The sequence below is a fragment of the Giraffa tippelskirchi genome, chromosome 4 (genome assembly GCF_054371585.1).
Source record: "Giraffa tippelskirchi isolate mGirTip1 chromosome 4, T2T-mGirTip1v1.2.pri, whole genome shotgun sequence".
Lineage (NCBI taxonomy): Eukaryota > Metazoa > Chordata > Mammalia > Artiodactyla > Giraffidae > Giraffa > Giraffa tippelskirchi.
Genome location: NC_137278.1, coordinates 34,513,186 through 34,539,199, shown reverse-complemented (window position 1 = coordinate 34,539,199; position 26,014 = coordinate 34,513,186). Strand labels below are relative to the sequence as shown.

The following is a 26,014-nucleotide window of genomic DNA, read 5'->3' as shown; positions in this document are numbered from 1 at the left end:
GGAATGGAGCTGGACCAGGACAGAAACCAGAGAAAGACCGCAATGGCCAGAGGGGGAGTGAAAGGTGAGGGATGGGAGGCAGATGGTAGGATTGCAATGGCTAGAGAGGGAGTTAAAGGTGAGAGATGGGAGGTAGAGGGTAGTGACCATTCCCTGAGCGGGCCTGGCTCTGGCTGTGGTGGTGTGGAGAGGTGGGATGACAGCTGTAAGGAAAGGACACAACTTTGTCCATCAACCATCCGTGGCCCTGGGGAAGTTGAGCTGCAGGGGCAGGACCCTCAGTGCTGGCTGATGGCCTTGTCTGCCCTGGGCTGACCAGGTCAGCCGTCCCCCAGGCCCTGTATTACCTGGTGTCCTGGTTGGAGTCCTGGGCCAGCCTCACCAGGTTGTGCACCAGCATGTCTGTGCTGTCTCTGGTGCCTGAGAGAAGCTTCTCGGCGCCTATCTGCTCCAGGACGACCGACAAGTGCTCAGCAGTGCACTTCCGGACTAAGGGGTTTCGGTGGCTGAAAGGAAACACAGTCACGGCAAGGGCTCAGCCAAGGAGTGGGGTCTGGGCGGGGGGCGCCCCCAGACTGGGACACATGGACCTACAGTTGTGCCTACATGCTTCATGCCACAGTGTGCTCCCAATTTTGTCCCTCCAGGGCTCAGGGGAATCTTCGAGGAAGAGCAGGCCCTTCCTGATAATGGAACTGAGGATGGACTAGGGGTGGGCATGAAGCCACGTGACGTCCCCAGGCCCACCATGTGTCTGTCCACCATCCCTGTGCTTTCCTGAGACCATGTCCTGCCTTTGCCTAAATTCACTTCTCACCTTTTCTCTACCTAGGATACCCTACCTCTGCCTTCTGAGTCCCCAGGCAAAACTAGTACTTTCTGGGGGGGAAGGACACTGTCCTTTGTCCCCTGGTAAATACAAGGGTACCCCATGGTTCCCAGGCAGCAGACACCAAGTCTCCCTCTCAACTGAATCCCCTGTGCCCCTCTGGCATAGTGACCCTTCAGCACTTCATGGGCATTTACTGCGTGTTCATTGAGCTGAATTGAGACAGGAGGTGGGATAGGAGATTGATGGGTGATTTCTAGGGGAACCTGAAATCTTACAGGAGGAACCCATCGGGATGTCACCTCTTTCTTTTTCACCTCATTCAATGTGTCCACAGTCCATTGCATTAGGTGACACTGGCCCCTTCCTCCCCACTGGGCACCATCCCAGTGGAACACAAAGGGAGGCTTCCCTACTCAATGTGGTCCAGGGACCAGCACATTAGCATACAAGTCAGAATGTGCACTTTAGCAATATCCTAGGGAATTCCAATGCACAGCCCTGTTCCAGGCTCCCATGGTTCTCCTGACAAGAATCAACTGGCTCAGTTTACCATGAGCACACTCTCCCTGCCAGGCTCTGCACTAGACACCTTTGAACCAGGGTCTCCTTAACTCCACAAGCTACTTTTGTCATCATCTTGCAGGTGAGGAAGCAGAGGCATGGGGAAGAATCCAGAAAAAAAGTACAGTTGATTTCTCCCTGGATAAAAACAGCCACTATCATCACTCAATCAATGTTAAGTAGAGACAGGCGCTTCCCCAACTCCTCTTTCATGAATCAATTTCTGTACTTTTCACAACAATTTTATTATTATCCCTGGTCTCCTTTTACAGATGAGGAAACAGAAGCTTGGGGGAAGTTTAGTAACAATCCAGGGTGTGAACTTAGGTAACGTGGTTCAGGAGTGGTTCAAGGGCAAAGGCCTTCTGGCTGTGACACCTCACCCTGGGTTCTACCCAGTAGGCCACCTGGCATAACGGTCAGTGACTGTCTTGTTGGGGGTGAGAGCTGTGTCACCCTGTAGGAGAAAGGGCTTAGGGGAATGCTTCTGGTTTTGCTGTTGGTGTTGGTTTTTGTAAAGAGAAAGTAGATCTGGCTGCAGAAGGGCTCCGAGAGCAATCTGTCCCCTGCTCCTAGCCAGAAAGTCAAGTGGGGCCAGCTAGAGCAGATTGTGTGCCTTGCTCTGCTCATGGCCCAGATTTCATCAGAAAGAAGCATCCCTTCCCTGGGTAGAGTGAGGCCCAGGCCAAAGGCTGCCTCTGCCGCCCCATCTCTGGGAACAGTACCACGGCCACTTCAAGCTCCCCAGTGTTGAGCAGACAGTAGCATCCGTCCCTTCCCAGCTGGGGCCTGGGACAGCTACAAGCTGCCCTCATCATCCATCCCCAGCCTGGCCCAGGAGAGGCAGGAGAGAGGCCCACCAGGGAGGAGGGGTCTTCCCCTCAGGGGAAACGCTTGAGGCACCTACACCATCTCCCTGCTCTGCCCCTACCAAGCGCCTCTCCCCTTTGCCTCATCTCCCCAGACTGCCCCCCCTCAGGTGCCCACGTACTAGATGCCCGTGGAGGTGAGGGCCACCAGGGAGCGGGCGGGGGTCACGTGCTCCACCATGGTCCCCAGGGACCGGTTGGCCGCCCTTTGGATGAACCCGCTGGTGTTTGCCATCTTCTGGAGCAGGCAGCGGGTGATCTCCTCGGCCTCCTGGTCCATGTTCTTCTTCAAGGCCCGGAAGAGGTCTCCCAGGGTGCCGATGGCCAGGTGGGACACCTTGGAGCGGAGGTTGGTGACCTTGGAGAGAGATGGGCGGGGGACCTGCAGGACTGATGGGCCCTACCAAGGGCTCCAACACATAGGAAGGAGGAACCCTGCACCACCCCTCCCGCGGCCCCCACCTTCACCCAGGCCTAGGCTTCAAAAGGCTGGAAGTAGAAACCCTGCAGTAGCTCTGGGCAAAACAGCCTCATTTTTTAAAAAACATCATTACTTTTGTTATCATCATAATTATCAATCTTACTATTATCATTATCATCTGGAATTTGTACAACACTTAGTCTTGAAAGCACTTTCACAATTAATGTTTAATTTGATCTTCACAAGGCCCCTCAACAGGGACAGTCTACTCCCAAGGGCAGGGAGCGTTGCCTCCGCTTGTGATAAGATACATCTTATTGCCCATCTGGGCCCGGCCTAGGCCAAGCCCTAGCCTCACAGGAGAAAGGATTTGGGAAATGTTACAACTGACCACAAGTTGGAGATCTAGCCCGAAACACTCCAGCCCCCCTCAGGTATTCTAAGTACAGAGGACGACGTTGGGCTGTGACAGATGGGCACACAGGATTCTGACCATTTCAATACCCAGAGATTAGAAGTAAAGAAACTCCGGGCCTCAATTTTCCAATCTAAGAAATGGGTGTCTAGCTCCCATCTCAGTGGCTGAGAGCAGAGAAATAAACAGGGATGTCCCGGGAGGCATGGGCCCCTCTGCGGCTGCTGTGTGACCAGCACTAGCAGTAGCACCAGGGAAGGGGGGCTGGGGGGGTGTCAAGCAGAGCACACAGGACATGGGAGCCCTTACCTCCCCGGTCACAGCCAAGGACACATCGTGTAGCCTCCCAGTGAGGACCTCCGAGTGACAGGCTGCCAGGCGCTGGATGCTCACCAGGCCCCTCTCCTTCATCTGCCTGAGAAGCGAGTCCAGGCCCTGTCATAGGTGGCTGGGGGAGGGCATTCTACACAGGACCCCCACATTGCCATCACCCCCACCACAGAGGGAAAGGGTTTGATGGTGTCAGCAACAGTGTCTTGGTGTCACACAGCCAGGCTGAAATGCCAACAGTCCAATACAGGCCATTTTACGGGGTCCATGACCCACCCCAACCCAGGATGGAGGCCCACCCCCAGGACCCAGGCCTATGCCACACACAGAGCCTGTGCCTTCAAGAGAAGGCTCTTGAACATGAGGACTGAAGGAGACCTTCCCGCAAATGTAACCTCAAGTCATCACTTTGCTCACGACTAAGACTGGTGGTGCTAGTGGTAAAGAACCCGCCTGCCAATGCAGGAGACATAAGAGATCTGGGTTTGATCCCTGGGTTGGGAAGGTCCCTTGGAGAAGGGCATGGCAACCCACTCCAGTATTCTTGCCTGGAGAATCCCATGGACAGAGGAGCCTGGCGGGCTACAGTCCATAGGGTCGCACAGAGTCAGACACGACTGAAGCGACTTAGCACACAGCAGACAAGACTGTGTGGGGGAGGAACACCAGAGCGGAATGAACTTGACTTAGAGAAAGGAAGGACTCTGATCTTCCTCAGGTCCCCATGGAAGCATTGCAGAGTCAGACTGTACTTCCTAGGCCTGGCTCTGGGGCACCACAGGACTGTTGGCAGCCTGGGACAGACACTGGCGGTGTGACTCCCACGCTGGCTCCCTCCCCCACCTGCCTCCGCGGGACCAGGGTCTGCAGTGGGGGAGGGGCAGGGGCAGGAGCTCCTCTGCAGCCCCACCCCTACCGGGTCACAGCACACACGGGCTGTTTCCTCACCAGTCACTGCTCTCCAGGCACTGCAGGGCATCCACCAGCCCCAGCTCAGGGTTCGAGAAAGGCCTCAACTCCCTGAAAGCTCGAAGATCCATCTCCTCCTCCTCTTCTTCCCACTCAGGAGACCCCAAAGTGAGCATGGCGGGTAAGGACTGAGCTGTAAGAAAAGGAGAGGAGCAGGGGGTTTCACCCAGAAGACCTGAGGCCTCCACAGCACGGCCCTGAACCCACCTTACTGAGAAAGGGAAGACGGGGTGGGGGGTCTGCAGGGTGAATGGACTTGTGAGGGCTAGAAGCCAGGGCCTGGGCCTGGCCTGGGCTCCTGGGAAACCATGGAGACCACCTAACTCCTACCTCTCATTGACTGTTTTTATTCCTACCATTGCTAACCTGATAATGATAAACAAACTGGCCTGTGATAGGCTGCTCGATGTCATGTGACCAAGCCCACCCAGCTGGTAATTCGTCCCCAATCCTGCCCTGTCTGTGGCTGGAGGTGAGGCCAGCAATTCTATCAAGGAATGACTCCCTGGCTCTAACCTTGTCCCCACCCACGAGCCTGTGTTATGACTTCTCCTCCTCCTCCTTCTCCCCAGTTCTCCATCCTCTGGTGAAGCCGGGGTCCCCCCAACAGTCCCTCAGCTCCTTCATTAGCAGAGCCAGGACTGGAATCCAGAGCTCTCACTTCCCACCTAGTTCTCTGCAGAGATTCATCTTTACACGGCTTTCACAATGCCATACCCAGGAGATCCAAGGCAAGAATGAGCTGAGGGGTAGTATTCTCCTTAAAGCCAAGACTCAAAGACTTCATTCATTCTTGGATTCTCTTCTCAGCTTTGCCAATGGATCAAGAGTCATCAGCCAAAGTCTAAGTCCCTATGGGCCACCGTGACTTTGGGTGACCTTGGGTGACTTTGAGTCTCTGGGTCTCAGTCTGTTGTCCATAAAATAAGTAGCTTAGATTAGAAAGATCAATGTTTCCCAAGTACCAACCATTCAGTTACCACTTCCATGGGTTTTGTGGGGGTTTTTTGCCATGTCTCTTAAGTACTTGTGCCCTTATTTATGTGGTATTTTTCTTCAACTCACTTTTCAAACCCTAAATAAGCTTATTTAAGGGAAATTTATATCACTACCATAATTGGTAAATGATTATTTGTCATAGTGTGTGATAAATATTTACAGTCAAAGTAAAAGAATATTGTAAATTCTCACTACAAAGTGGCAGTCAACTTCTGATGTTTCTAGCCAGGAGGAAGATCTCTTTGTTTAAAAAGGAGAGTAAAATGTCTCAGTAAGGTGCTGAAAATTAGCATCAGATTAAGACTTTCTACTCGATGGTATCAAAAGAATAGAAAGAGAATGAAATAGAAAGATGAGCCGGTATTATTTCTAGCACCCAAATGATGCCCTATTCTCCCACCAATGTCTTACAATATCCTATACTTAAAGAAACTCGGCACCAAGTTGGTTGTTTTCAAATGTTCTTTTGTAGCAAAATCTTTTCAAATGAAATCCCACATGGAGGCCTAATATGCCAAAAGGGGAGGCAAAATAGACCCTCCTCTGGTAGAATGGGGACAGGGCCTCCGCTTGTCCCTTGGCACTTTCCTGAGTGTCCCACAGAACCTTCAGGTCCTGGCATCCCAGTCTGTAACCAGCCTTGTCCAGCCCTGACATTTTATGAGGCCACAGGCAGGAACCCAAGATTTTCCCAGAACCCTTTTCTCCTCTTCTGGGTGTTTCCAGATATTTCCACAGAGGCTGTTATCAGCATCTGTGATCCTGGTGCTCTGGTGGGTCCTCTAGGACATGTCACACAGGTTGGGCACACCTGTCCAGCCATGCACAATTCCCGTTACAACAGCCTGGGTCCTCAGGCTGGCCCATAGACACTCTACTGTTCCTCTCTCTGGCAACCCCAGGCTGCCCCCTGCTCTAACAAGGGCAGCAAGCAGAAGCAGGGCAGCAGAGGTCACCCCTGCCACGCCCCTAAGCCTCCAAAACAGCACACCGAGAGACGGATACGTGCACCCCACCAGTTGGTCTGGGCCCCACCTGAAGCATGGCGGGCAAAGCTGGGCTCCTGCTTGCTGATGGGGATGCTGGGCAATGAGGCCCGGCTGGCCCGCTTCCTCAGGATGACGCCGAGGTTGTTCCTGCGGGGGCTGTTCAGCCCGGTGGGCACAGACAGGGTCCCGCTGCCCCGGAGGGGAAGGAGGCCTGAGGAGGCAGAGAAAGTCCTTGGACAGAGCGGGTCCTGCCTGGCCCCAGAGCCCCCCTTTGGAAATGGCCCCATCGGTGAACTACAAGAGAGCAAAGGTGACTCCCTGTCCAGTCTCAGGATGGAGACTGTGTGGATGGGAAGTGTGGAAATGTTCTCTTTTTGGCCCAAGTGTTGGTGAAGAAGTGTCAGCCTGAAGGCACCTTCCCCAAACACCCAGTACCTTCCTTCATCAAGGTCCTCCGGGAGCCCAGGCTCTGGGAAGTGAGCTCTCTGTCCCTCTCCGGCTCCTTTGCCCTGCGGAATATCTCCATCTCCTTCATCTGCTTCAGCCTCATCTTCTCCTGGGCAGACCTGGCAATGGTGACCTGAATCTGGCACAAGGTCAGAGCAAACTCCGTCACCTTGCAGATCCAACTGTGCTTTCTATACCTTCTTCATGCATTCACTCATCAGGAACATGAGTGGCTCCTGGGTGCCAATAGCTGTTCTGAAAATGATCAAAAACTCAGAGGCCTTGCTCCCAAAGAACTATGTGGAGTGGTGAGATGGCAGCAAACAGACCAGCCTCTAATGTCAGGCAACCATGCACGTGAAGGAAAGTTAAGGGGCACAGGGTGATGGGATTTGTTTCAGGTAGGGAGATCTCAAGGTGGTGAAACTGAAACAGAGACAGAAACAAAGTGAGGAGCAGACCCTGAGTCTGGGGGCTGCTGGATGTGGCTGTGATTCCCGAGGAAGACACTGGTTGGGGTGCCCAGAGTCAGAGGTGAGGCAGGACACAGCTCGGGAGTGGTGGGGGTGGGGCAGGAGCCACAGCACACTGGGCCCAGTGGCCCATGGTGGGGACTTGGGCTTCTCCTCTGGAGGACACAGCAAGTCACTGGAGGTTCTGAGCAGAAGAGCAACATGATCTGATTCTGTCTCTTTTTTTCCCCCCTTTCTCCTCTTTTGGCTGGGTGGGGGGATTCTCTAAGTATTGTTCTTTATTACTTTTTATTTTGACATAATTAAAGATTCACAAGAAGTTGCAAAAATAAAACCAAGAATTTCCACGTGGCAGGACTTGGACTAGGATAGCTGGAAAAATGATAGAATGACTGGATTCTGGACAAGTTCAAAAGCAGAGCCCACGGCTTTGGCTGATAGATGAAGTGTGGGATAAAAGAGAGACAGGAGGTGGGATGGGCCTGCGATTTGGGGTCAGAGCAGCTGGAAGTCTGGAGTTGCCTTTTACTGCCATTCACAGAGAGAGGACACTAGGAAAAGGAAGTTTTGGGGTGGGGTGGGTGAGAATTCAACAGTTAAAATCTTGGATAAGGTAAGCTGGAAATATAACTAGAGACCTAAATGCAGATGTTGAGTATCAGTGCTATATAAATGCAGTCATATAATTTAACAGCTGCTGGAGTTCAGGGGAAGGTCTGGGCTGGAGAGGGAGATTTGGGAGCCCTAATGCCATAGGTCAGGTATCAGGTTACAGCAGTCAGTGTAAATAGACAAGATGCTAGAGGTGTGAGTTCTGAAAGTGCCATAACACAGAGGTCAGGAAGACAAGGAGGAGCCAGCAAAGAAGGATCGGGAAGGATGTAACTAATGTAGTCAGAGAAGCAAGAAAGAAGTAGCCTTCATTACCATTCCTTGATGAGGAATTCAAGAAGGATGAGCCACAAAAGCTGGCGATGGGTCAAGTTGAAAGAGCACTGAGACTGCTGCACATGGGAAGGTGGATCCACCAGTGCCTCAATGGGGCTGATTTCAGTGGGACTGCGGGGACTAAGCCTACTGGCCCACACTCAGGAGAGGACTGGTAAAGAGACAAGGCAGAATTTTTGCTTTGGTTTGGTTTTCTTAAGATGAGAGAAAGCTAAGAGGCTGGTGGGGATGATCCAGTTTCAAGGAAATTATTGTTGATGCAGGAGAAGGACAAGTGCTGGAGTTGGGATTGTCAGATGGATTGAGCTAGAACATTAGGAGAAGGAAGTGAGCAAATGGGCTGCTTGAGGTTGAGATGATGGTGGGGAAGATGTTATTTGCAGTGCCAAGATTTACGGTATGACCATGGGAGTGAGTGGCTAAAGTGGGTAGAGGATGAGATCATTTCACGGCCCTGAATTATTCCTCCTTTGTCCCATGGTCTGTCACCATCACTGGAGAGGGAAGATGTGGTACCTGGACCTTATCAGCATCACTGGATCCCATAGCACATGCACATAGCAGGCTTTCAAGATATGTTTATTGCACTCTTATATCTCTGTTTCAAAGGATGACCATAACAGTGACTCTGCATGTATGTACACATGCATCCAGATAATCACGATGGTGTGATCACTCACCTAGAGCCAGACATCCTGGAATGTGAAGTCAAGTGGGCCTTAGGAAGCATCACTATGAACAAAGCTAGTGGAGGTGATGGAGTTCCAGTTGAGCTATTCCAAATCCTAAAAGATGATGCTGAGAAAGTGCTGCACTCAATATGTCAGCAAATTTGGAAAACTCAGCAGGGGCCACAGGACTGGAAAAGGTCAGTTTTCATTCCAATCCCAAAGAAAGGCCATGCCAAAGAATGCTCAAACTACCGCACAATTGCACTCATCTCACATGCCAGCACAGCAATGCTCAAAATTCTCCAAGCCAGGCTGCAACAGTACATGAATCTTGAACTTGCAGATGTTCAAGCTGGATTTAGAAAAGTCAGAGGAACCAGAGATCAAATTGTCAACACCCACTGGATCATAGAAAAAGCAAGAGAGTTCCAGGAAAACATCGATTTCTGCTTTATTGACTATGCCAAAGTCTTTGACTATGTGGATCACAATAAACTGTGGAAAATTCTGAAAGAGATGGGAATACCAGACCACCTGACCTGCCTCTTGAGAAACCTGTATGCAGGTCGGAAAGCAACAGTTAGAACTGGACATGGAACAACAGACTGGTTACAAATAGGAAAAGGAGTATATCAAGGCTGTATATTGTCACCCTGCTTATTTAACTTATATGCAGAGTACATCATGAGAAACACTGGGCTGGATGAAGCACAAGCTGGAATCAAGATTGCCGGGAGAAATATCAATAACCTCAGATATGCAGATTACATCACTCTTATGGCAGAAAGTGAAGAAGAACTAAAGAGCCTCTTGATGAAAGTGAAAGAGGAGAGTGAAAAAGTTGGCTTAAAGCTCAACATTCAGAAAACTAAAATTATGGCATCCAGTCCCATCACTTCATGGCAAATAGATGGGGAAACAGTGGAAGCAGTGGCTGACTTTATTTTTTGGGCTCCAAAATCACTGCAGATGTTGATTGCAGCCATGAAATTAAAAGACCCTTACTCCTTGGAAGGAAAGTTATGACCAACCTAGACAGCATATTAAAAAGCAGAGACATTACTTTGTAAACAAACAAAGGTCCGTCTAGTCAAGGCTATGGTTTTTCCAGTGGTCATGTATGGATGTGAAAGTTGGACTATAAAGAAAACTGAGCACCTAAGAATTGATGCTTTTGAACTGTGGTGTTGGAGAAGACTCCTGAGAGTCCCTTGGACTGCAAGGAGATCCAACCAGTCCATCCTAAAGGAGATCAGTCTTGGGTGTTCATTGGAAGAACTGATGTTGAAGCTGAAACTCAACAGATGTTTGGCCACCTGATGTGAAGAACTGACTCATTGGAAAAGAACCTGATGCTGGGAAAGATTGAGGGCAGTAGGAGAAGGGGACGACAGAGGATGAGATGGTTGGATGGCATCACCAACTCAATGGATATGAGTTTGAGTAAACTCCAGGAGTTGGTGATGGACAGGGAGGCCTGGCGTGCTGTGGTTAATGGGGCCAAAATGAGTCGGACACGACTGAGTGACAGAACTGAACTGAATGCATGCATGCTCTGTCGTGTCCGACTCTTTGTGACCCTATGGACTGTAGCCCACCAGGCTCCTCTGTCCATGGGACTCTCCAGGCAAGAAAACTGGAGTGGGTTGCCATTTCCTTCTTCAGGGAATCTTCCAGACCCACAGACCAAACCAGGGTCTCCTGCAACTCCTGTCTTGGCAGATGGATTCTTTTACCACTGAGCCATGTGGGAAGCCCAATGACTCTCCAAGTTTCACTAAATTCATCCAGACTAGGATCTGTATGAATCATCTGGATCAAGGTCACCTTAGAAGTACAAGGTATTTGCAGCCTGTGAAACACAGCCTTTGGCTGATCTGCCTCTGAGTCAGCTGCCTCTAGGTTACTATCTTGGGTGCTGGTTCGAATTACTTGGTTAGGTTCACCTAAGCCCTTCTGCCATCTCCCCACATCCTGCTTCCTTCTGAACCATGTGTGACCTCTTTCTGTCCTCACCTCCTCCCTCAGCCCCACCCCTCAGCTCCCTGCTGTACTCTTCCCTTCACCTAGGCCCCCTCACCTCTATCCTTCTCCTCCTTTCCTCTCTTTTAGCCTTCACCCCAAACCCATCTACAGTTTCCATCCTTAAGGACTAGCGCAGCTGCCTCAGGGTTCTTCCTTGCTTTCCTCAAGCCGGTCCCACACTTCTGTGTTTCAGAAACATGTGTGCCTTCAGTCAGTGGTCTGCTCTGACCCCAGCTTCCTCCTCCCCTCGCTTTCCAGTTACCTTGGTTCCACTCTCCTTCGAGTCCTCTTCTTTTAACGAGGGGTGAGCTTCTTTGGCATGGCTGAAGGAGAAGGATGTCAGCATCGGAGCAGACTGAGATAAAGGCAGAGCAGGTTTCTCAGGGGCAGCAGACCTGTCTTTGACAGGTGGGATCAAAGGTTTTGGCTCTGAGAAGTGGAGAACAAGAATAGAACTGAGGACACCCAGCACCTGAGAGCAGCAGCCATTGGGATTAAGTCTCTACAACCCTGTGGTTGGTGTAACATTTAACTGTCTAAGCCCTCCCGCTCAGTTCTTCTGCCCTATGCTTCCTTACAAGGGAAAGACACAGGTTAATTTCACTCTACAGAGCAGCACTGGCAGGTACAGAACAGGCTGCCTGAGGACCAACACCCTCCTCCTTTCATGCATCCGTCCATGCATCCATCTATCAACAGTTATTGCATACTTTATTCTAAGACTGGGGTGGGTGGGGTGGGGTGGAGAGGAGGGTGGGCAGGAAATAGGGGCAGACCTGTTATCTAAGAGGTTTAAGATATTTTCTGAGAATGTAAGTCTGTCTTAACTGGGAGGCATGTAATTCAGAAAGAGGAGAAACAAAATGAGCCCATTGATCATTATACACTACCATGCTCCTATGTGAGACTATAATACAGCAGGAAAGAGACAGAGAACTAATGCCAGCCCAATGCTCTCATTTTACAGATGGGAAAGGTGAGACCCAGTGACCCTCAGATGCTCTTATGATTAATAAAATTCAAATTCATTTCCCAATGATATCAAATCCATAGTATTTCTTTGTCATTCCATATTTTCCCAATTAACAGACTTTAAGAACATGTTTCTTGTTTTAGGGACAGTGTGGGGGTAGATCCATTAATTTTCCTTTAGTTAAAGAAACGTTAACCAGGTTCTCCTGCTCACAAAGTTTGGAGTTCACTGTCCTTGAGTAAACTTGTAAATCAGGGCTCCTCTAGGAAGGGGGGGCCACCACCTAGGGCTGCCTGAGGCTGGAAAGGGTGTCTTGAATCTGGGCATCTGGCAGGGCTCCTGGGTCCCCCCAGATCTCTGCCCAGCCCCTGCCTTCTACCAAAGATCCCTCCTGGGAGAAGGCTCCAGAACCAAGGGGGAGGAGGGGCGAAGACTTTGTCTGCCAGGAAGTAAGACAGGGTGGAGGGCATAGGTGTCCAGGTGCCAGCTAACCAGGGCAGGGACTGCAGGAAAGCCCTCAGCTTCAGACACTATCATGTGCCAAACGTGGTGCGCCCATTGGGCACTGTTGTCCTCTGCCAACGGCTGGAAAGTCAGAGAGCTTCTTGAGGATTCTGCCAGTTTGTACCCCACTTTCGCCTGTGCCTCCAAGAGACACCCTGGAAAGCCTTGTCCAAGCAGCCTGGCCCCTACCCCCCAAGGACCCGGTTCTCAAGCAACAAGCTGGTGGGGCAGACAAGGGAGTAGCTCTAGGCTGGCGTCTCCTGGCCCAAAACCCCCTTCCAGTGCTCTCAGGAAGCTCTCAAGGGACACTGGGTGCCCGTGTGTGTCACACTGGACTGCCCTAGCTCACCCTGCCGCAGCCCGGCCAGAGAGGGGAGACTGGCCGCAGCAGAGGTTTCCATGCCAGGCCTGCCTCTCGGTCCCAGCTGGGCATCCTGACCCTGGGGCCTCATGGGCAGCGGCCTCCCCCTGACCAACTGACCCCCTGCTGAGCTGATTACAGAGTGACCTGCCCGGAAGCTGGGCAACAGTCCACCCGCTCCTGCCAGTCAGCACAGCAGCTGCCGCCAACCCCCCTAGGCCTGCAGCCCAGGGTACTCTGCCCACGTCCCCTCACTCGACCTTCCATCCTCCCCACGAATTAGGTCATAGACTGGAGAGCCTCTCTGAGCCTCAAGCACCTGCCTCACTGCCAGCCCAGCTGGCTCTCTTACCCTGACACTGAAACCTCCCAGGATCGGCTGACCAAGGGATTCACAGGATGCAGTTTAATTTTTCACTCTGTCTGGAAAGGAATCCTCTCTTCGCTTAGACCCATGCATCTCCTGCATCGGCAGGCGGGTTCTTTACCACTAGCACCACCTGGGAAGCCCGGGGCAACCATAAGATGGGACAAAAACCCCCCCTTTGGAGCTGTGAGAACCTGCGTGCTTTCTGTGCACTGAGACTAAGAAGGTCCAGCTTGGTGAACCTCAGTGCACCACTTCCTCTATCAGATGGGGCAGCACCGTCTCTCTCAGCTGGGTGATCGTGAAGCAACCTACATTGGTGGAGGGTGACACAGAGCAGGGGCCACCCTCCCTGGCACCAGGGCAACTTCTGCTTCTCCCTCCATGAAATGAGGGCAATGAGTCTAAGAGCACCCAGATCTCGTCTAGTCCTAATTCTGATCCCATGATCCAACCCAGGAACCAGAGAATCAAATAACAAATGGAAGGGTGCAAGGCGAGTACATACCCGGAGATCTGGGGGTCTTCTCCCGAGGCCCACGCTCCCGGACCAATCTTAAAAGAATGCGGGAGAAAAAAGCGCCATGAGAGACGGCAAGCAAGAGCTCCTGCTGCACTAGATAGCAAGCAAGAGCTAGCTCCCAGGCTAGCTCCAGGATGGGGTGACAGCTGAGAGGGGGATGAGATAGAGTGGGCTGTGGGTGCCCCTGTAAAGAGGCTCTCAGCCAGGTGTTCAAGGCAGCAGGAGATGCAGCTCCTTCTGGACTTGAGAGCAGGCTGACCGGCAGGCTTGGTCCAGATGAAATTCAGAGCCCTGTTTTCTGGCTGCGTAGACCATTGATTCCCCAGGAAGCCAGCCTCCATGAGTAAACCGCTCAGTTCAACAGGAAGCCCTGCCCCTGCTGTGTGCACAGGAGATGGGGGGGGCGAATCTCCGCCCAGCTCAGGGCAGACTGACTTCAAGTCCTCTCCCAACCCATGAGAGCTTGGGGACCCACTCCTTCTCCCCTCCAGGGTCTAGAGGGAATGACCCCCTTTGCTGCTGATGGGAAATCACCACTGCTTTGTAGGAGATGTTCAGTTCAAACTGAGCACAGGAAGGGAAGATGAGGCATTCCTGGCACTGGTTTTAATTGCAGTTTTTAAAATAAACAGTACTATTTACTCATTCGTGCATGCGTGCTGTTGCTTCAGCCATGTCCAGCTCTTTGCAGCTCCATGGACTGTAGCCTGCCAAGCTCCTCTGTCTATGGGATTCTCCAGGCAATAATACCGGAGTGGGTTTCCATACCCTATTGAAGATATACTATGCACAAAGCACTGGGTAGACACTAGGAATATAGCATCACTAAGACAGGTGGTGATGCATTCATGGGCCTTACATTCCCAGGAAGACCAGATATACATTTTCTAATGTGGACTTTTCTCTTCTCACTGGGAAACACATAGACAACAGAAGGCTCTGGGGGGCTAACAGGGTGACAGGCCACAACACGAGAACTAGGACACGACATCCTGTGCTCTGGCCTTAGAGTATTCACTCAGCAGGATGACCCAGGCTGGGATGGCCGAAGGACAGGCCATAGAAGAGCCTGCTTGAGTACCTGCCAGATATAGGGGCTCCTAATGAGGGGACCGTGGAGGTCAGGGGCCCGGAGGTGTACAGGAAGTGCCAGAGCCTGGGCCAATCAAGACTCAGAGCTGCTCCCTGGGACAGGCACAGCCTCCTAGATCAGGGCCCACAGGGAGGGCTTGTGTGGCTTGGAGACCATAGGCAAACACTCCAGGGCACCCGGCTAGTGCTCTAGGTCTTTGCCCATTGGAACCCACCACTGCCCTGCTGTGCTAACAGGGTTGGGGGCAGAGGTGAGCTGGGAAGTCCCTTTGGTGGTTCTGGCTAGGCACGGAGTGGGCACGGGGCACCGATAATCCTGGTGCTGCTTCCTCCCTCAGACCCAGCCACCTCCGGCTCCTGGCCCACAGCCTCGCCTCTTTGACCTCAAGCTAGAGGCTGTTTTCCCTTCCCCTCTGAGCAGAGGATGTGGCCTCAGAGCACATGGCTCAGCCTCCTTCAAGCTGTGGACCTTGGCAAACCTCTCCTTCCCTTCTCTAGAGACCCATTAGCAGAAAGGACAGAGGACAAGGCCACCCACACCCAGAGAGCCTTCACTTTTCTCCACACAGCATTCTAGCCCCTCCTCCCTCTTCTGAAACCTCACCATGACCTGAGGTGGTCCCACCAGGCTGCACGAAAATGATGGGAACACCCTAGCTCTACCTGCATCGACAGTCTTTTCCATGCGCCTGGCCAGACATCTAAGCATCTACCGGTGTCCCAGCAGCACAAGTTGAACCCACTAATGAGTTGCCACCCTACTGCCCCAAAGCCTGCCTCTCCCCCTAATTCCCTGTCCTGGTGAAGCCACCACCATCTGTCTGGTTGTTTACCCAGTAACTCTGGCATGGGCCTCAGTTCCCTACCTGTTTCATCCCACAGCCATCCAGTCACCAACCCCCTCCTCCACTTCTTCACTTTCCGAGCCCCTCTGCACACTGACCACTGCAGACCAGGGCCCCACAGCCTCTGCCCATTCAGGTGCCCACAGCTTCTCCCCTGGATCCCTGAAGCAACCCCTGACAGTGTGCACAGCCCATGCCACACTGCCATGGCCAAGGTGGCCTTCCTAAATCAGATCTGACATCACTTCACACCAAAAAGCCTCCAGTGTCACCTCCCTGCTTCAGGGTAAAGCTCATACTCCTCAGTTTAGCAGACGGGCCCTTCAGCCCTGCGTACCTCACCCCCACTCCGTCACACACAGATACAGCCCTGCTGGAAAACTAGCCACTCCCTGAATGCCTGAGTCACTCTTCCTTCTCTACTCTCCCTCTGCTCCATCTCACAGACTCTGCCTCAGCCTTCAAAACTTAGTTCAGGCCTCACCTTCTCTGAGAAGTCTTCCCAGCCTGATTGAGATCATTTTCCACAGCGCTCCTCAGAATGAGAGGCAGCCTTCTATCTTAGCGTTTACCTCACTGGACTTTTAGTCAATGGTCTACTAGTAAATATCTCTCATAAGCTCCCAGAACACAGAGAATGTCTTGCTTGGCTTTGCTTTAATGACACCTGACACAATGTCTGACACAGAGTGGTTCTTAACAACTTTTAAGTGAGTCAATGGATGCACGGACACATAGACAGATAGACGGATGAAAGGATGGATGGAATGGTAATGGAGGCTCCCTCCCAGCCGTTGGGTAGCCTCACAGAGTCAACGGAGAGAAATCCATGTCACAACCTGATGGCAAATAGGCAGATACTTCAGATATTTATCTGCCTAATCCATGCGTGACTAATCCATGGCAGTTAACATGGGAGCTTGACACCATGGGAGCCACAGAAATGTCCAGATACAGCCTCTGCCTTATAGCGCTGCAAGTTCAAGAGTAGAAATGAGGTTGAAATAAAAGGTGAGCAAATAAGTAGGTGGGAGGTAACTGGACAGCAGACAGGCTGGATGCTGTGTGAACAGAGCCTTTCCCCACATCCTGAGGAGGCCAGGGAAGACCTGACAGCGAGGGTGGACGTGGAGCTGGGGCTTGAAAAACGTAGGAACTGATCAGCAGGCTAAGGATAAGAGGCTCAGGTTGGGGCTGCAGGGAGGTGCTGCCCAGGGCTGGACACAGGGGTATGGGGTGGGGGGCGGTGCTCAGGCTCCCACAGAGCAGCACAGGAGGAAGTGTGAAGTGGTGGACTGGGACACCCTGAATGTCTGGCCAAGGAGACTCCTGTTTAAGCTGCTGGCACCAGGAAGTCAATAGAAGTGAGGTGCATGGAAGGGGTGTATTCGGGGAGAGGGGGTGGATGAAAACAAAATATCAAGATGGAGAGCCCAGGGCCACAAGGAGATGGGGTAGGAGCTCCAGGGAGAGGTCAAAAGGGAGCCAGTAAGTATAAACCAAGAGCAAAGGCAGGGGCAAGCAGGTGGTAGCTTTCGTATTGTCTCTCGTTGTTTAAGAAAGCTGTCATGGGATGTGACAATCTGTCAGGAACAGGAGGCAAGAGTTGAAAATGATGCTGAAATTGGAAGATCAAACAGCACTCCTGCACCCTAGTGGAAACTGGGAGGTCCTGGGAGAGAGACAGTTAGGGGAAACATGAAGAGCTCCATCCATGATGCTGTGGTGGTGGTATACCCTCCCTCCCTCCTTGCCTCCAATGCTGGATCTGCATCAGCCTTGAGGGCCCTGGGAATGCTCAACAGGAGGAAGGAAGCCCAGGGGATGTGGAAGTTTCCCATCCCACTCGACCTTGGAAGCCACCTGCACAGATGAGACTCCCAGGGGAGAACAAGGAGATAGAGGCGAAGAGTTCTGGAATACATTTAAGAAATAAGGAAAGACGACACACAGGAGACTGCCTGGAAGTCAGGAAGGCAAAGAATTCAAGGACATCAACAGCTCAAACGATGCCAAAAAGTCAAGAGCAGTGAGATGGGTGGAAAGGTCACTTATCTGAGGCCAGAGAATCATGAAAGCCACCAAGAACTCTCAGAGGGGAGGAAGAAGTGGGTGTCTGAGCAGGAAAGGAGATGGTGTCAATGGTGAGGAGATAGAGGTCGGTGGAGGAAGAGGTTGATAGAAAAATCGAGCAGAGAGCTTAAATCCAGGAGCAGGTCCACAGATGGGTTCCCACACTCCACCAGGGTACAGTAAGATGTGGACATGTATTTGGACAGAAGGGGAGGCATTGTGGGAGACAGGACGCTTGAGAGAAATGGGTACAGCAGACTCCAAAGAGAGTGCTCTCCCTCCTCCTCCCTCTGTATCTCTATCTCTCCCTCTCTCTCAAACACACACACACACACACACACACACACTCCAAGATCAGTCTGGTCTGACTATGGGGATGATCTTGGCCATGTAGAAAGTACTGTCTGTCCCACTTACAAGCCATAAGTCCAGATTCATTACAACACAGAGATCCTCTACTCACTGATTCCCAGTTTTTTGGAGTAGGAAGACCCCTTTTTAAGTCCAAAACTTTCGTAGACTAGCCCCCATACACAGACACAATAATGCTTGCATTTTTAGTGCCCATTCATTAAGAAAATGCACCATCACAAAAAGCTATCGTGAATCCAATAGCGCTTTCAACGTATTCATACTCTATTCATCAGAGCAGCAACCACACGTATCAGGACACTGGTAGAAGATAGAGGTCAAGACATTGCTAATTAAGCCTATATATCCCTCCTGCTGGAGTCAAGGGTCAGCTCTGTGACTGCCCCAGGTCAGAGGCTCATGGTGGAGGACCCTGCCCTACGCATATCTGGCCCCCAGAGTTCTGCCCTGGTGTGGAGAGTCAGTCATAGGGAGCCCAAGATCTTGGAGGGTAGAGGAGAGAGGACCACAAGGCAGTTTTGAATTAGGGCTGCTTACCGTGTGATGGGGGGCCTCAGGCCTGTGAGAATGTCCTGGCCTAGAGGCAAGAGGCTGGGAAGGGAGCCAGGTGTGCAGGAGGTCCCAGCAAGCACCTTGGCCTTTGGGATGGGTGGGATCACAATGCCCCCCAGGGACTTGTGCATCTTCTCGTCATTGCAGTGCAGGTACTGTTGGGAGATCTGAACCTGGGAGCAGAGGCGGGGGAGGGGTCTGGTCCATGAAACAGTCCACTCTGGATGTCACCTCCCAGGTTCCTCGCACAGAGTGGTCCCTTCTATCGTCAGCAGTGGTAAATATCCTGTTTCTCTTTCTAGTAACACAGCCATGGGACCCCTGAACTCATTGTTACCTAACCATTTAAACAAAAAGGGGGTCCTCTCATTCCTACTCCAACCCCTTTTGTCGTTATTATTAGTTGTTTTTCTGTTCTCATTTCAGAAAATCCTAGAACATCAGAGCTGAAAGGGATCCTCAAAAACATCAGGTCCAATTTCCTTTTCTTAGTGCAAACTGAGGCCCAGAGAGGGAAGTGACTTGCCCAAGGTCACACAGCCAGCGAGGGGCAGAGTGGAAACCAGAACCTAAACCTCCTGGGTCTTAACCCAGGATTCTCTCCCCTCTGCCACAGTCCCTTGCCAAAAGTGGGGAGGGTCAGAACCATAGGAAATCCTGGAACATTTAAATCAGAGAAGGCTTGAGAACTATCACGTGTAAAATGGATGGTCACACAGCCTCTGCTTAGGAGGAGCCAGCTCGGTACCTCTGGGGCAACTGCCGGAGAAGATACCTTCAGAGATGCTCAGGGCCCAGGAACAGGGATTGGTAAAGGATTGAAAGAAAAACAGAAGGACAGGGAGGCAAGACTCAGAGCAGTCCAACTGCCTTACCTCCTGGCGACCGGGTCTCAGCTCCTGGGGACCCTGACGGCTTGTGGGTGGGTCCAGGCTCTTCTCCTTGGCTCCGCTGGCTTCTGGGGTGGTGGGGATGCTCTGAATGGGAGGCATCGGCATGGACACCCTCAGAAGCCTCTGAGAGGTGGCCCGGGGGATGGCAGTCCTCAGGGGAACTCCTTTGGGGCCTCCACCGGGATCCAGAGTGGCTGTATGAGGTGGGGATGGGGAGTAAGTGAGTCTCTGGAGTGTGGGGAGTGGAGTTAATTGAGTTGCTGGCAACAGTGCCTTATGTCCTGGGGAGGCTGGGATGGCAAGAGGAGGGGGCAGATGTTTCCCCAGCCCCAAGCCCACCCCTAGACTGTGCTGAGTGTCCTTTCTCACTCCTGTAAAATTTAGTAGAAAGTGTCAATCAAAGTCACCTATTTAAAATTCAGAATAAATTAATTAAATAATTAAAATTCAGAGGCAGGTTGGGTAGAAAGGGGAACAAAATCAGTACCGAATTAGGAGGGAGGGCAGCAGGTTCTAGTCCTTGTATCCACCTGAAAACCACTGGGTGGCTTTAGCATAGTTGGCAGAAGTGGGAGGAAGAAGGTGGTCAGATCTGTGTTTGAAAAGAATTCCTCTGCTTTGAAGACTAGAAGGAGGTGAGGAGGGGAATGGGGAGTCTGATTGGGAGCCGCTGCAGAGGCGCAAGTGGGAGATGGCGTTCCAGGGAGGAGGCAGGGGCTGTAGAGAGGGTGCCCCCCTGACCACCTCTGACCCCAGCTGCCAGTTGCACACCTGCTGACTCTCACAGTCCAGGTGGCCTGGGGTCCCTGACCTTAGGGTTGGGGGCTGGGCAGGGCCCAGGGCTCACCACGGGAAGATGCTGCCAAGCCCTCCGAGAGTCTCCTTTTCTTGAGCTTGTCCTTGATCTGGGTGGTGTCCCGGGCCACATTGTTGGCCTCTGACTCCAGCGAGGGGAGCGGTACCAGGGGGTGGGAACCCAGAGACAGGGCCGCGAGGTTCCTAGGGTGACCATTCCTGACCTGCCAGCCCTTCAGAGGAGCATCCAACTTGAGGCTGCCAGGGTTCCCACGCCCACTCAAGAGCTGTGACGGCTTCTCCAGGAGGGCGCTGGGCGCTGGCTGGAGGGAGTCTGAGGGAGGCAGAGACAAGAGCTGCTATGCTAGAGGAGCCCACTCCCCCCACTTCCCTGGGTGCTAACACCATCCAGGCCCCAGGACCTCAGCTTTGCCTTCCCTGGGCTCACGGGGCCTTCCTGCGGTTCCTAGGAGAGCCCCACTTCTCTGTTCCTGCGGGAGCCCTCCGTACACCTCCATCCTTTAAGGCAGAGAATTGAAAAGTGAAGTGAAGTTGCTCAGTCGTGTCTGACTCTTTGCGACCCCATGGACTGTAGCCTACAAGACTCCTCTGTCCATGGAATTTTCCAGGCAAGAATACTGGAATGGGTTGCCATTTCCTTCTCCAGGGGGATCTTCCTGACCCAGGGATCGAACCCACATTTCCTGCATTGCACGCAGACTCTTTAATGTCTGAGCCACCAAGGAAGCAGCCCAAGGACCCACTTAAAACCAAAGGACATGTCCAGCGGGGACCAGGGTAAAACTAACACCTGCCCATGGCTTGAAGACAGAGTCAGGCATCTAAACACACCCATCTCCTCCCTCCAGGATGAGGTCCAAGCTCTGCTCTGTGGTCACTGACCCTGTCTGCGTGGCTGCCGAGTAGAATGGCCCATCTCTGTCCCAAGGCCCCAGAGAGGCTGCTGGGACACTCGAAGGCCATTTGATGTGACGGAGTCACCGGGCCTGTACCCCCATCTCACCTTCTCCGAAAGTCTTCAGGCTGGAGTCACTACTTCCACCCGGGAGTGCAAGGGGCCCAGCACTGCTCTGGGGAACGCTGCCACAGTACACGGCCACGGGAGCCAGAACTTTGGCTGGGGACAGAAAGGCAGGGAGAGCAACATCTTAGAGTCCACTAAGGCCAGGATAGGGGACAGACAGCCCCGGGCACTCTGTGGCCCATCCTCCAAGTTAGAGCCTTGCCCTCAGGTGGGGGCTTGCCACCCCGACCCCAGCCAGCCAGAGCATTGTGGTCCCCACCAAAGCCCACTTTCCCAGCCCTCTCCACGTGACTTCTCCCAGCTTTGCTCCAAACCCTCCCCACACTGCACCTTCTCAGCCTCCTTCATGGGCTCCCTGGTCCTTGGCCCTGAGCACAGTGGCCTGTTCCCTGAACTGCTCAGGCGTTCCCAGTTCTCCACACTTCTCCCAAGTGGTCTCTAGGCCCCTGCAGAAGCCCCTCCCAGAAGCAGCAGCTACACCTCACAAGCACCCATCCCCTCCAGGCAGGACCTCTGACTCCCTCACCCTCCAGAGGAAACTGAGGCTCACACAGCCGGCTCCCAGAGGCAGTGCCAGGCCTGGAACGCTGTTTCCTGATACAGAGTCGGCCACATTGTCTCCTGCCCTGTCAGCTGAGGAAAACGGGGCCACCCAGGCCTCCCATGGACCCACTCCTGCATCCTTGGCTCGTCTTCGTTTTCTCACTACAGAACACTACCCTCAGTCAGCCCATCAGCTCAGAGAGGGGAGGTAAAGCCCTGGTTGAGGAATCTGGAGCCAGATAGGGAGCCCCCCACAGGAGGCTGAGCAGGGAGGGCCCATGGAGAGCCTGGCCTGGATGGAAAGGCATGGCAGCCCGACCACATCTCCTAAGCAGAGCCCTTGGGATTATCCAAGGAAGATCCCCACGCCCACAACCTTCCTTAGGGCCCCTTACCTGGGGGGACATCGTCACGGGTGCCCATGCCCTGGGTGGAGGAGGCACCTGGGGGGTTGTCCAGAGGCAGCAGCTAGTTTCTGGGCTCTGAGCACAATCCTCAAGCATCCAAAGGACCCCAACCTATAACATCTATGGACATATGATGGAGAGAGGCAGAGAGGATCAGTACAAATCACAAACTCTTTTTAAACCGCTTTGTGGGAAGCCCACCAGGAGCTAAAGCATTCTTTCTTCTTTTTTTTTTTAAGAGCTTCAAAAATTTTATTTATTTTTGACTATGCTGGGTCTTTGTTGTTGAGTGGGGTTTTCTCTAGTTGCGGCAAGCGGGGACTATTCTCTAGTTGTGGTGCACAGACTTCTCATTCCTTGGCTTCTTTTGTCTCAGAGCACATGCTCTAGGCATTCGGGCTTCAACAGTTGTGTCACATGGGCTTAATAGTTGCAGCTACCTGACACTAGAGCACAGGCTCAATAATTGTGGCCCAGGGACTTAGTTGCTCCTAGACATGTGGGGTCTTCCCAGATCAGGGATCGAAACTGTGTCTCCTGCATTGACAGGTGGTTTCTTTACCACTGAGCCACCAGAGAAGCCCTTAAAGCATTCTTGTAGTAAAGAAATCTGCCACTGGCTTCCCAGGTGGTGCTAGTGGTAAAGAACTCACCTGCTAACGCAAGAGATGTAAAGAGACATGGGTTCGGTCCCTGGGTCAGGAAGATCCCCTGGAGGAGGGCATGGCAACCCACTCCAGTATTCTTGCCTGGAGAATCCCATGGACAGAGGAGCCTGGTGGGCTATCATCCATAGGGTTGCAAAGAGTCGGGCATGATTGAAGCAACTTAACACTTGGCATGGACTGAAGGGCACTTTTAACACTCGGACTCTCTCGGACACTTTAAAGTTTCCAAGTCCCCAGGTTGCATAACTGTTCAGTTCAGTTCAGTCACTCAGTCGTGTTGGACTCTTTGCAACCCCATGGACTGCAGCACACCAAGCTTCCCTGTCCATCACCAACTCCCAGAGCTTGCTCGAACTCAGGTCTATCAAGTCAGTGATGCCATCCAACCATCTCATCCTCTGTTGTCCCCTTCTCCTCCTGCCTTCAATCTTTCCCAGCATCAGGGTCTTTTCCAATGAGTCAGTTCTTCTCATCATGTAGCCAAGCTATTGGAGTTTCAGCTTCAGCATCAGTCCTTCCAATGAATATTCAGGACTGATTTCCTTTAGGATTGACTGGTTTAATCTACTTGCAGTCCAAGGGACTCCTAAGACTGCATGACTATAGACAGTCCATTATGTAGACAGTCTGCATGACTGTAGACAGTCCATTATGAAGAGTGTCAGTGAAACGCATGAACCCAGCTTTGATGGTGGCTTTGGCATTGATACGGTCACATCGGGGTCTTGGGGAAGGTGGAGCTTATCAAGGGGGAGTCTGACACTTCCTTTCCCCACCAGTTTCTACTTTGCTTATTACTCTGGTAGCTGCCCTGGAAGCTCATGCTGAGTCAAGCTTTGCAACCCCTCTTATCACTCAAGGATGCAGCAGGGGACTCTGTAGAGACTAACTCCCTTGTTTTCTCTCAGGCACACAGGTCTTCTTCTGCACAAAGTTCCTGGCACTCATTCTCACTTTGTTGACCAAGTCAACCTCAGACACGTCCAGCCATTTCATTGTCCTGAGCTGACTGCTTGACCCCTCCAAACCTCTTTCCAGCCTCCCTTAACCCTCCGGGGTCAGTCGTCCATTCCTGCCCTTGACCTGACTTCATTCTTTTCCCATGTGATAAAAGTCTCGCCACAGACTCTGCAAGTTCACTCAGTTTTACAAATTCTCTGCTGATATCATAGTGACTCGTTTCCACCCTGACAGGTAGGGAGGTGGATGACCAGAGATGATCAGTGATAAAATCAGGACAAAGGCCACACCTTCCAAACCCCCCAGTTTCTGCCCCAGAGTAGGTCCCTTGAAATATCATCTGGGGAAAGGGCAGGAGGCAATGCCAGACTCTTTTTGCTGAGCAAAAATTCCTAACCCAGGAACTGAAAACACCTGCCTTCTGTCTGGAAGCCAGCCCACCATGTCCCCACCCAGACCCCAGCAGGCAGAGCAGCTCCTAGCAACCCTCCTGGCCAAAGAGAGGTTCCGGCCCAGCCTCTGAGGTCGTGCTGATTACAGCCTCCAGCCACTCAGTTCTCTGAGGAGAATTTTCCTCGCAATCAGAGGAGAAGGCAACTGCCTGTCATGGTAGTGACAAGCAGCCCGGAATAGCTGAGAGACACGGCCCTTCTCCAGGGAGACGTGGAGGAGATTTTATTCCACGGGTCCCAACACCCCACCTCTCGCCTCTCTGAGTGAGAGAGACTCAAGAATTTGTCAAGATGGCTGCTTCCAACGAAACCCAGAAGGAACGTTCCTGGGGGGACAGACTGAATTAAAGTAAACAAGCTGGAGTCCAGGCTTTGGACGCCACAGACTCCTGCTACCTGTATCTAACCAGAATGCAGACTTTCTGTGTGAATCACATGTGGAAACGTGGTGTTTAGCTATAGCCCTTGTTCTCAGTCTCAGCTGCAGATCAAAATCTCCTGGGAACTGATTAGAATAACAGATTCCAAGGTGGCACCCAGGCCTCCACAGAAGCAGACTCTTCCAGGGAATGGCCACAGGGCTTTGTCTGATTATTTTTCTTCCCTTAACTCCTGAGTGACTCTGATGTTCACACAGGCTTGAGAACTGCTGGGCTGTAGTTCAGACTCCTTGTACAAGAAGACCCCAGCCCTGACTCTGACCTTAGGCTATCAAAGTGGATATGCTGTCTCAGTCTCCCCATAGTAATCATGTCTATGAAGCTAAAGAGAAGATTTAGAGCTGCCTGAGGGTCCAGACACGTAAGGTTCAATAGCACCTTCTGAGGAAGACTGCCTCCATCCCTCTCCCCACTACCTCCCCGCAGACCAGGATGGCCCAGGCTCCTCCACGCCCTGAGGGACACCAACAGTATAGACTGGAACGCTGAGTATACTCCATGGCTTGCCCAGGCAACCCAGTAGACAGAGTCCCTTTCAGGCCTCCCCTCTCCTACATTCACACCTTTGACCCCTCAGGCCCTCAGGGTCTACATACTGGCCTCCTCAGTGCCTGCCAAGGGGAGGTGCCTACACCTGTGTAGGACAACCATATCTTCTGTCAGGACAGTGGGTGGCGCCTCCCCAAGGCCTGGTGGAAACTTATAGATCTATGCCCAAACTATAAAAACCAGAATCAGATATTCCACTCCAAATGAGGACAAGGCTTTGGGGTTTGGCATGGACAGTACTTAGAGCTGACCTCTAAGGCACAATCCACGGAACCCCCGATTTGACCCATCACTGTCCTGGGCATCAAGGAGTGACTGTCCCCTGATGGGAAAACCAGTCCCTGACCTAAAGGGCTACAGTGAGGGGGTCCTGGGGACCAGGGTTCCCTCCTCACTCCCTGATGCTTTGAATCACCCAAGGTGGCTGGCTCCTCCACCCTCAGTCTCAGAGTCCCCACTCAGGAAGTGGAGTGACCCGAGGTAACTGACCGTTGTCCACTCCTTCCACTAAAACTATGGCTAAAGAGGTTCCATGGTGACCCGCGCCGCAGGAATGAAGAAAGGTGACTGAAGGAGACTCAGGTTTCAAGTGGAAAGGGAACAAACAGGGACTGTCCCAGGAAAGAATGTCGTCAGCCCCAAGGGCAAAGT

General features: G+C 52.3%; 1 protein-coding gene across 3 annotated transcripts in view; it reads right to left on the bottom strand.

The window, feature by feature from the left end:
• TOGARAM2 (TOG array regulator of axonemal microtubules 2) overlaps positions 1 to 22,310 on the bottom strand; it is a 45,471-nt gene extending 23,161 nt beyond the window's left edge. Inside the window, exons 1-13 of one of the 3 annotated variants that reach the window (XM_081484291.1) lie at positions 22,283 to 22,310; positions 21,324 to 21,437; positions 20,352 to 20,633; positions 19,487 to 19,698; positions 18,597 to 18,784; positions 13,663 to 13,709; positions 11,212 to 11,378; positions 6,821 to 6,971; positions 6,432 to 6,596; positions 4,377 to 4,530; positions 3,408 to 3,513; positions 2,385 to 2,620; positions 348 to 506 (exon numbers count right to left, since the gene is read on the bottom strand). In XM_081484291.1, coding sequence (XP_081340417.1) covers positions 348 to 506; positions 2,385 to 2,620; positions 3,408 to 3,513; positions 4,377 to 4,530; positions 6,432 to 6,596; positions 6,821 to 6,971; positions 11,212 to 11,378; positions 13,663 to 13,709; positions 18,597 to 18,784; positions 19,487 to 19,698; positions 20,352 to 20,633; positions 21,324 to 21,437; positions 22,283 to 22,310 — 2,009 coding nt within the window. The remainder of the gene's footprint in view (positions 1 to 347; positions 507 to 2,384; positions 2,621 to 3,407; positions 3,514 to 4,376; positions 4,531 to 6,431; positions 6,597 to 6,820; positions 6,972 to 11,211; positions 11,379 to 13,662; positions 13,710 to 18,596; positions 18,785 to 19,486; positions 19,699 to 20,351; positions 20,634 to 21,323; positions 21,438 to 22,282) is intronic. The other 2 variants (XM_081484292.1, XM_081484294.1) reach the window with 2 other exon arrangements.
• Positions 22,311 to 26,014: the final 3,704 nt, after the last annotated feature.